General features: G+C 42.1%; 2 protein-coding genes across 2 annotated transcripts in view; both read right to left on the bottom strand.

The window, feature by feature from the left end:
• Window positions 1-4,449: 4,449 nt before the first annotated feature.
• On the bottom strand, window positions 4,450-7,018 carry SAPIO_CDS9302 (C6 transcription factor; the record flags this gene model as incomplete). The annotated part of the gene is made up of 5 exons (XM_016790735.1): window positions 4,450-5,355; window positions 5,465-6,518; window positions 6,612-6,710; window positions 6,771-6,894; window positions 6,979-7,018. The coding sequence occupies 5 exons, from the start codon at window positions 7,016-7,018 to the stop codon at window positions 4,450-4,452; spliced, it is 2,223 nt and encodes a 740-aa protein (XP_016639630.1).
• Window positions 7,019-10,607: 3,589 nt separating this feature from the next.
• SAPIO_CDS9301 (uncharacterized protein) overlaps window positions 10,608-11,410 on the bottom strand; it is a gene marked incomplete at both ends in the record, with an annotated part of 2,091 nt that continues 1,288 nt past the window's right edge. Inside the window, 2 exons of the mRNA XM_016790734.1 lie at window positions 10,608-10,954; window positions 11,029-11,338. Coding sequence (XP_016639629.1) covers window positions 10,608-10,954; window positions 11,029-11,338 — 657 coding nt within the window. The remainder of the gene's footprint in view (window positions 10,955-11,028; window positions 11,339-11,410) is intronic.

Raw genomic sequence — 11,410 nt, 5'->3', positions numbered from 1 at the left:
AATAAAGATATAAATATAATTAAAATAGGCTATAAGTAAGTTATTAATAATATAGGTAATGATAACTATAATAATAATAGTAAGTATAATAGTAATAGTAAATAAGATAATAATAGTAAGTAGAATTATAATAATAATTATAATAATAATAGTAAGTATAATAATAATAGTAAATATAATAATAATAGTAAGCTATTAGCTAAAATACTTTAAAAGATTAATAAATATATTAAGTTAATTAAAATTAGGGAATACTTATTAACTAATAATAAACTACTAGCTAAGATATTTTAAAAGATTAATAAATATATTAAGTTAATTAAGGCTAGGAAGTAGTTACTAGCTAATAAAAGGTTACTAGCCTTAGAGATTACTTTAATATATACTTTAAGTAATTAGAATAGTAGATTATTAAACTTAAATTAAAGTAATAAGCCTTATAGTCTAAATTATAATTAATTAATAATATATATATTATAGAGTAAGTGATATCTACTATCCTATAACTAGCTAGCTTAGTATTAAGGACTTTTATTAAGAGGTAGTATACTATTCTTAAGAGCTTAAGTCTAGCTATAAGGTAGGCTATATAGAAATAGCTTTTTAATAATTAAGGGATAAAGATAGCTAGGGTATAGATAAATAAGTATTTAGGACTAGGGTAGAGGGTAATTAATAAAGAGATAGAAATATAAGTAATAGCTACTTTACTTTTAATTATATATATATTTTTATAAAAGATAAGTAAGTAAGCTAATAAAGATATTAGCTATCTTATATATAAGGTATAGTATTATTAGGTATTACTATTATATTACCTTAGGTAGTATATAATTATAAGCTAGATAGTAACTTTATATTATAATATATAAAAATAAGTATTCTTATATTTACTTACTAAAAAAAAGGATAATAATCTTATTCTCTTAATAGCTTACTTACTTAACTAAAGAATCTAGTATATAATCCTACTAATAATAATATATTTAGTATATAAGTAATTACTAGCTCTGTAAGTAATCTGTTAATAGATATTACCTTCGAAGTGAGTAAGCTATACTCTCTTACTTCTATAGTCACAAGCTATTACTTACATCTAACAGCTAGGCAGCGTGCTAAAAGCTATAATATAAATTTACTATTTTTAAGGAGAATATAGTTTACTTACTAGATCTAGGAATTTAATATTAGTAATTATAATAGTAGCTTAATATAAAGCTACTTTTTTATTATATTTAATATTTAATAATATATAGTTAAATAATATATTATAAAGTATAAAGTATTTTTACTAATATATTTTTATAAATAAAAGAAATAATAAAATTATTTAATAAGAGAAAAAAAAAGAAATTAAATGAAAGAAATAATAAGTAAACTTTTTTTATTTACTATAATAAAGCTTATAAGAACCTATACTTATATATAGTAGGTACTATTTACTTATAAGTAGTATTATTCCTAGATAATTAAAGTAGAAGCTAGTTTTAGTTGCTAGTAGCTATAGCTACTAAGTAGTAGAGCTGCTAAGTAGTAAAGCTACTATTATACTAGTAGCTACTACTTTTAGGGAGGGGGGAATGTCTTTAGTTAGTACTAAGCTAGCTCTTTACTTTTATAGAATATAGCTCTTTTATAGAAAGTAGAATAAAATAAAATTATAATTTATTAAAATTATAAAAAGTTTTAAAAATTAAAAAAAAATAATAGTTATAAAATTATTAAAATTTTAAGAAAATAAAAAAGTTAAAAGTAAAAATAATTATATAAAATAATTATTATATTAAAATTATATATAAAAAAGTTTTAATTTTTTTATTTTTTTATTTTTTAGAAAAAAAAGGAGGAATCTAGGTTTATATATAATTATTTTTTTTCTTTTTTCAGATTAAAAAATAATTTAATTACTTTTTATATATCTTCTACTTTCTTAATTTTAGTTTTTTAAAATTCTAAAAATTATTTTTTTATTTTTAAAACTTGTTTTTTAATTCTAGAAACCCGGAAATTTATTTTTAGTTTTTAAATTTTAAAAGTCTAAAAATTTATTTTTAGCTTTTTAAATTTTAAAAGTTTAAAAACTTATTTTTAGCTTTTTAGATTTTAAAAGTCTAAAAACTTATTTTTAGCTTTTTAGACTAGTTTTTTAATTTTAAGCTAGTTTTTTAATTTTAAGCTAGTTTTATTTTTAATAAAAAAATAGTTTTTTTTTTCTTTTAGTAAATTATTTTTATTTAAATATAATAATATAACTTATTTCTATATCTTTTTTATAAAAGTTTTTACTTTAGCTTAAGTAAGTTAATATAATATAATTACTTTTAAATTTTTAGATAGAATTTTATTATTATTATTATAATAGAAGTCTCTATAGATATTAAAGTTTCTAGCTTATATAGCCTATACCTATAGCCAGCTGGCAGGACCGGCCTGCTGCTAGTATGTAGTGCTAATATAAGGTAATTTCCTATATAAAAGGAATACTATAAGTCGGCTCTTAGTTAATTAGAACTTAGAATAATATATTTCTATTTTATATTAAAAACTTACCCTAAAAGGTATAATAATAGAAGAATTATTATTATTAGAAGTTATAATAGTAGTTTTATTAGCTATAAAAAATACTAATATATAGTCTAATATTAAGAGTATAAGAAGTGATTAATTAACTATTTCTCTTCTATATAGGAGGAGTTTTTTTATAATTCTCTTATATAGGGTTCTATTCTTAATAGAACTAGTATTGCTAGTTCTCACTTGTGCTTAGTCAGTTCTGCCAGCTGAGAATCAGCTGGCAGTTCTTTTCGCGTAATATACACATATATTCTCTCTCTCTTTTTATTTTTTTCCTTTTCTCCCCTCGCGCGATTGCTTTTATTTACTTATATCCCCAGCTTCTGTGTTTATCTCCGCTTTGGCTGATTCTGATTTGAATATTTTTAATGTCGTCTGTTTTGTTTCTTGGTGCCTTTTTTTTTCCCGTTCTGCTTCTATAGGTTCTGATTTAAATATTTTGAATACTACTGCTTCCGCTTTTGCAGTTTTTCTTCAATTGATTTTTCTACTTTCGTCGGTTCTGTAGTCCTGCTTCTCTCTTCCTATGTGTATATAGTTTATCGTTTATACGCGTTGATCGTTCTCTCCCAGCCCCCGAAAATATTCATTCGGATCTAGGCGCACGCACTTCCTGTCAAGAGAGCTAATACCGGTAATATGCCGTGGCTCAGCATCGATTCTCTCATAATAACCGTATGGGTGGTCCTGCTTCGACTGTGGGTTACTTTATAAGTGTGCTCTCTCCAGCAGAGGGGGCTGAGAAATTAGACTCTTCTACTACTATCGGCCGAGTTTAATAACATAGGAAATCCGGGCAACTTTGACGTTCGTAGAAACTCAGCTTGTAGGAGATGCAGCCCTCTGTAGGACGATCTCTATGATTGAAACCCCGGAAGTATGGCAAGATAATAATCGCGGGCCTGCGAGACTCGCATTAGACGGTAGGAGACGGGGAAAGAGGGTAGGGTTGTGCGAGCGAAGTTATAAGTGTGGCGGGTAGGTGGGGAGATGAAAAGGCGTGAGAAGTCGACCTTGTTTATTTAGGCGCTTCACTGATCTAGAGAATACGTTCTCTTTATTAAATCGCACCTCCTCATGTTATCTATATCGTTAAATGGGGGTAGATTAGCGCACGACATTGGACGTAGAGTTTATATATTCGAGGTAGGCATTTGCCTGCGAAGGCTACTTGTATGGTGATGGACTTAAAACAACCTAAGAACCGCCCACAAACACTAGGATCTTCGTCGAAGAGGTATCTAAGATAAAAAGATAACCGAGTCTCAGCTTAATAAGTTGGTATGGTTGATCGGCCTGGCTAGTGCTCTTTTTACCGTCTTCTAATGCAATTCGACATGTCTTTATGACCCACATGCCCGATGGACTATTTACTGCGTATAAACTAGGCAAGAAAGTGTTCATAAAGTAAAAATCTAACATGCCTTCGAGTATTATTCTACGGGCATCACTACACTAATTGCCTCAGCCCAGGTCACAAAACGGCAATACTGCCCAGTAGTCAAGCCTCAACCAGGACGAGAAGTCTGTCATTGGGACTGGGAGTGTTCATTCAGAAGATGCCAAGATTGAGAAGTGTTCTTGCAACTCCTGGGACCGACACGGAGGAGTCTGAGTTCGAAATCACCCACAACTGGACAGCATGGGTCGAACTGCGGGGTGAAGCACGGAACGATGGCAAGCCCCCCAAGACTGCCGCTCACGCCTTCCCCTATTTCAAACCGCCAACTTTTTTTTGGATTCTGAAGCAGCTTTTGGATTCGTCTAATAAGATGGGGAGCTGACAAAGAACTGATTCTTGGTAAGGCTGGGCTACGTGTGGAGACGCGGGGCAGGAAGGGAATTCGGACAAGACTGAGCTCGAGAAGTCCCTTTTCAAGGAATGAAATAACTAGTGTCTAAGGGCTGCCCAGGATTTATCATCAGGTCATAATCCAAGGCTATGCCCCCATCGTGCATCGCGTAGGGTGCGAAGTCGGATCGCTCGCCATGCTGGCCCCAGTACACAGCATCCATATCCCACAAGCCCTGTTGGTCCAGTATGTTCACCATACCCATACCGTCTGGCTCTATTCCGATCGGCGACATGTGAAGATCCGTATCCGTTGCCAGAGGGCCGCGTTCGGCGCCTTCAGTGAGGAGAGCGCCTTCGTTCTTTATAAGTGCAGGCTGACGGGATGCTTCGTACATACGCCAGACCACCTCCCTACTACGACGGGCTGCCAGAGACCAGTCTTCCATGGCGTCGAGAAGTTCAAGGATTGTTTCTATCTGCCTCTGCCACTCGGGGACGCGAGGGCTGTTGGATTGCCAGAATATGCTGACCAAAGGAATCATGGCAGCCTGGTAAAGGAACCAAACAGCGTTCCAACCCGACATCTGGTTTCTCGTCCACTCTCGCGCGATATCTTCAACTGTCTGGCACGAAAGGTCCCGGCATGTTTCAATGGCGGCAATATCTTGCTCGCAGACGTGAAGCGAGAGTCCATTGCTGGCCAGCGTAAGGAGGACGGGCCTATGAAGAAGCATCCGAAGATTCTGGTACCTCCATTTCATGATGCATCTCGCTATATACAGCGGTTCGGCGCAAGGATCGGTTGTCCGAAGCAGCCACGGTAGGCCGTTGTACCAGTTGATGAGCTGATTATCCAAATTGCACCGATCGTCCGTGGGTAATAGTGGAGAAATGGCCAGCAGATCCTGTATTTGGGTCGCGATCTTGCAGAATTTGATGTTCTCAATCAAGGGCAAGATCCCAGCGTGCTGGGCGGAATCCCGCTGCTGGAATAGGCGGCCTGTTAGCTTTCCAACTCGCCTGTATTACGCAGACTACGATTGAAGTGTGAAGGGTGGTATCTAGAGGTGGAGTTAGGAAGATATCGGGACTCACTTGGCTAATGCCAAATTCTGGCGGCTGGATGTTGATGGCTGGCCCAAATCTACCGAACGACGGTCGTCCCATCGTGGTGGTCGCCCACGTGTCAAGGCAGAAGAGACTCCACCACGTTCTCCTTCTCGACTCGGCTGCCGCCAGGTCGCTAGTTCCCTGTGCCAGGCTCTCTCTATGGAGACCGAGAGCACTCGCCATCCGGATCGTGGCTCCAAGCACTGCGTTGGCCATGTTTGGTCGGTTGATGTAATGCAGATAGTAGCCCCCGATAAGAGCTAGGGCCTGGACGGTTTCCAGATGGCTGCTACCGAAAGCATCCATTGGAAGGTGCTCCATTGCGCGGTTGTAGTAATTGATGTGAGTGAAGTCATTTGATTTCATGGCAACGATGCTCCCCATCGCAAACACCATGTTGAGGAGCGCAAGCCAAGGAGCGTCGAACCGTTGGCCTTCGAGGTAGTCTGCGCGGAAAGCTGCTTCGTCAAGCATCGGAACGAAGACGTGGATGCGCTTGAAGTAGGCATCGATCAACGTCTGCCCTTTCCATGACCATGGCACTCGCTGACTATCCTTTGGAGCATTGGTCTTCTGTCGAATTACGGGATAATTGTTCGCTATTTCGACATTGTTGAGTGGTGTTGTGAGCGCCGTCCTGAGACCCGGCTGGACCCTAAGCATTACCATCAACGCCGCCTTGATGGAGGAGGCGCCAAGGTAGGATGACTGGCGGTCTACCGATAGTGAGAGTGCGTTGACATCGTCGGCCTCGACAGGAATCGGATCCCTTCCCCGCCTCTCCTCATCCCATTCAGTATCTCTGGACGGTATCTGCTCTAGGCTTGAAATTCCGGGCGACTCTAGATCAGAAAGTGCCGATGTGTTCAGAGGAGGCGATGGAAGGGCCGTCGCGGTTGGATGGGCAGCGGGGCGGTCGAGAAGGGCGAGAAGTTCTTGTTTGGAGAGAGGAAGCAGTGCGTGCGCTTCGTGTCCAGGGAAAAGGCGCTTTAGAATGGATCGACACTCTTCTAGGGACTGGGAGAGGGCCTCGAGGGTCCTGATGCATGTGTCAACAATTTACAACTCGCGTCATTGCAATATTAAGTTTCGAGGAACGTGAGGGCAGCACTGACTTTCTCGAAGGTATTACCCTCTGGCGATGCTTGTCATAGAAGCAGCGTTTCGGAGCGCGACTCGAGAGGCACTGCCCGCAGGGTTGTTGTCCATCACAACGTCTACAAAGTAAGGTCTTAGCATCACCGAGCATCACCATGACGTCAGAACACAACGTGGGCCGGGGATGATTCACATCTTCCGTCTCTTGCATTCGGCACAGGCGTGTGGGGTAGTGATCCTCTTGGAACCTGTCGCGCCACTCGGCTTGCCTCCATCTTGCGAGTCTAAGGATGGCTTGCGTGGCGTTACGCCCTGGACTGTGCGACGACTCTCGCGTTAGTTACTGGTTCCCCTCGCCACGCCGTGGCACAACTTGACCAACACAGACCCAATTGGCTTACATGTGTGGAACATGCCTCCGCCTTGTGCGGGGTTAAGCATCGAAGGCGCCATCATCCATGTACTCAGCACGAACGACGAGGTGCGCGTGTGGCAAAGGAACGGGACAGATCGAATTGGCGCGATCAGCAGCAAGACTCGGAAAATGTCACGGCCCACGTATTCGCAAGGATGATTGAGGGTGGCTAGTTGAGGGACCAGATTGGATTGCTGAACTCCAACATGGGGGCAACAATTGAATGGACACGCGCTTATATATATAGATCTCTCTGTACTCGGTAGGCATCTTCGGGTTGGTTAATACACCACGACGGGAGTTGTGACCCGACGGTTCAGAAAGCGGCAGGGCAGACTTTGGGGATCCATGCATTCATTGCATTGCTATGGAGTACATCGTTCAACGTCGTCGGGTTGCGGGACAAGGTCCGGCTCGGACATGGAATAATGTGGAGAATTATAGGTTGATTGGCAGTCGTGTGGTCGCATTCGATGGCAGGTTGCAGGCCAAATACTTAACAGCGTCATATGCGCCATAAGAGGATAGATTACAAAGTTATAAAGCGTCTTAGATTGATCCTTCACGGATGATCGACCCATGCCTCGCTCCTCAGTAGCCCAAGTCACTTCATTCGCAGTGTACCTGTGTAGTGTATTTCTTGCTGTCCCGCGGTATGGTGTGGGTGTGCCTGCTCACTCATGTCCCTTCCCCACTGGCGCGATTCTTGGGAGGTACTCGCCAAACCAATTGATCAGCTCTCCTCCATAGGAAGCAAGTCTGCATCGATCAATTGCTTCTGACAACGAAGTAGACCCATCTGCTGCGTACGTTACTCCCTCCTCAGAAGTGTCCTGACGGGGTCGGAAATCGGTTTGGCCTGGCCAATTAATCAAGATGCCCCAAGTGCCGAGGGTCGATGATGGGCATCCAAACGAGTAGGAATGAATGAATGAATGTACGAGTAGTTGGAGTAAGCGTGTTAGACCAACTATTATCAACAAAGCCATCCCCGACATCGATTGATCAATAGATCCTTCTTGGTGTGCTCACATGCGTGGTCGCCCATAATACTTCGTAACTGATCTGATTCATTCACTCTACTCCGAACTCAGCCAATCAATTCTGTAAAGCGAGGCATGATGCAAATTTCTGGTAAATCATCATGTAGCAGGCTTGAGAACTGAACAGCGAACACACTGTGCACCAGGTTAATTTATCCCATATTGACAGAATGCTGGTAATGCCGTCCCAGAGCATGGTAGAACTTGGAACCACTTTGACATTTGATCACCCCAGATGGAACTCTACCCACTTAGCCACCTCTCGTCCAGGGGCTCACAGAACCATTCCATCAACCCATGATGCTCGCCGCCTGCTTGGACTTCGGCATTCGATAGGACTCGAAACACAATTGCACTGTCCTGTCTTGTACTAAAATTGAAGGGAGAAAAAAACTCACGACCCCCTAGTCAATCAATCAATCAATCAATTAATCAGTCTGTCAGTCTGTCAATCAATCGAAAAAACGCCGGCGGCTGTAACCAAGCCTTGCCCAAAGATTCCGCTTGAATAGAAGAATCGTGGCGTCTTAGGTGTCATTGCTAAGGCGAATCAAATAGTGCCACAGTCATAACCGATTTCATGGAACCGTAGACAAATTTCATCAATCGCGTGGGGAGAGAAGCCCGTCCAAGCCGATGAAACCCCGCGAGGCACTGATAAACTACATTCTTGGCAAGGTGAAGCAAGGTGTGGCGATTCTCGGGAGCCGCCAGGAGCTCCAACGCGCCTCTCGTGAGAGTTCTCTCTTGCACTTATCATCTATTGTACAAACCACTGCACACGCTCATACCACCAGCCTGTGGTCATGGCAACATTGGACCATATTAAATTTGGTCCCCAGAGATTCGTCAGATATCTTTAAATGTTATAAGAGTCAAGTATCCTCCGAAGGGAGAGGAGAAGAAAGGAGCTTCCACGAAAGCCCTCTGTGGATTATCAAGTTGATTTTTTTTCAACCTAATATCTCGAGCATAGCATCAGCCATGGAGCAAACCAATCCTACTCTGCTCAAAGCTCGCACCCCTCCTTCAGAAGCCTGCCCGCCACGCGAGCGGGGCTAACTGATTCACAATCTGCAAGGTACAGTAGGGTTCTGGTGACGAGAACGATCCCACACCAGCATGCGCCACGTCACCGTCACCCCTCGGAAGTGAGCTTTAAATAACACGAAATCCAAACATTTCTTGTTTTACAAATATAATACACCGCATGCCTCATCCAGCGCAGGGTTTGGGGATGGTATTGGCATCGGAGAGGGGAAAGTCACAATTGATGATAGCCCATTGATGCTGATGCTTCCCGCATATTGCAATACTCGGATGACCAGGGCGAGCCGGCCTTGAATTTTCATAAACTACAATATATTGATCAATTCTGAAGTTCAGATGACTACTTCGTATGATCACGCAGCAGGTCGGATTTACACCGAACGGAAAAACCTTCGGCTAGAAGAGGTGGTGGTGTGTTAATACTTCATCCCCTTGGAAGACGAGCAACTACTAATATAGATTATATCCCAAACAGCCTAGACGGAAACCGAATCAACGACTAAATGAACTCCCGAGCCCCTTCCCCCCTTCCCTCTCTCGTTTATCACAGGAGTCTAGTAGATCCAAGGACGAGTCAAGGTCAGCGGTTCGCAGCTAGTGCATCATTCTTAACAGCCCTAGACTCGTCTTTCTTGGTGGCCAAGCTGATTTTAGCACTTTCTGCGATCGCGCTGTCCTTCATTCAGCATGTTGGAGGCCAAATATCACTCCATCACATTCACTACTATTACCTCGTACTTAGATTCTCCTCAAGGTCACAATAACCGATTAAGTCGGGAGGTTATGATATCAATTCCTCACTTTTACTGGTCGAATCAACTTTGTCGTCCACTACTGGGTACTGAGGTACTAGAGTCAGACACACTGCACCCGCCGTCGTGCCGTCGGAACATGTACCGACGTTGCACTGGGATACTTCGCATCGCTCATTTGGGATGAGTGTTTGATTTTGGTGTATTCTCCAAAGACGCACACCTCCGATACTGTACGAAGGTACGAAGTACATACTAGTAATAGTTGTTAATAGTTGTACTTCGTACTTTGCCCAGAGAAGGGAAGAGCTTGCTGAACATGAGAGTCTTGGTGACCAGTCCAGGTGGTACATTCGCTCCGCTCCCACAGAGCACAAGGGTAGTAATACTTGACCCCACACCCGGAAATGCGGCCCTGCCACCACCTTGAATTGTGACCAAGTGAGCGTCTCGGTTTTTAGTGGCAATACCAATGACTAGTTTATTAAACTCATCAGATACTTCGCACATCGGAGATGTGCATGGCAAACATTGACGTAACCGCTGAAGTTTGGAGAAGATTCAAACTTCGAAATATATGTACTCCCCGAACAAATGTCTCCGATGTTGGTACAAAGGTAGTAGTAACACTATCATGGCAAGGATGGTTATGGAAATGAAAACATCAGATTCTATTTTAGAATGTGATTCGAGGTACAGGCTCTATCTAACGGCCTAGGCGATTAATTATCACGCGCTTGAATTTTTTCAGGGAAGAAGCAGTTGCGCCTTCAAAGGTAAAATATCTGACACCGACTGCCGATGCCGTCGAATACACATGTATTGTCGACAGGAACATACTGCTTCGTGATGATCTTGATAATCTCTTGGGCTGCCATGCCGCCGGTGATTGCAGCGATGTTATGGAGCTCGCCACTAGCCCGGGAGACCTCTCGAGCAGCGAGTCGAATGGACTCGTGGCTACTTGCCGAGGGTACAGATTTTTCGATATTCGCCAGTATGTCATCCTCGCCTGCAACATGACTGTTTGGCATGGCGCGAAGGGCGAGGTATATGGGAAACAAACTAGTACCCATCCCAGCCTGCTTGGCGATCTCATCATTGGCAAACTCTTGGTCTATTTGTCGGTAGAAGATGTTGTGAGTAACCTACTCCGTCGGAGCCGATCTGAGCGAACGGTGCGAGACGTACCTGCAATCAGTTGTGTTTGGTCCGAGCCTCGACTTCGGCTGTTGATGAGTCTGATGAATGCCGCATTTCTGCAGAATAACTCAACCTCTTTCATCGTGACTGTGGCGCTGGGACAGATAGACTTGGCGCTATCCAGGATCTCGACGGTGTCTGCTCGTGCTTTCGCTTTGTATAAGTTCTGTAGCTGAACGTATACGTCGGATTTGGCTTTCATATCCGGAATGCGACCCGGAAGAGGCAATTGACCGTGCCTATCGTAGAATTCTTTAACGGCACTCGCAATTGCCCAGAAACCAGTGCGCTGATCCACCTGATCAAGCTTAGCGACGTCTTCCCCCCCTAACGACAAAACGTTTACAGGGAGTGAGAGAAGGGGGGGGGG

The sequence above is a fragment of the Scedosporium apiospermum genome (assembly GCF_000732125.1).
Source record: "Scedosporium apiospermum strain IHEM 14462 chromosome Unknown SEQ_SAPIO_0134, whole genome shotgun sequence".
In the NCBI taxonomy this organism is placed as follows: Eukaryota; Fungi; Ascomycota; class Sordariomycetes; order Microascales; family Microascaceae; genus Scedosporium; species Scedosporium apiospermum.
This window is presented reverse-complemented; position numbering and strand designations above follow the sequence as displayed.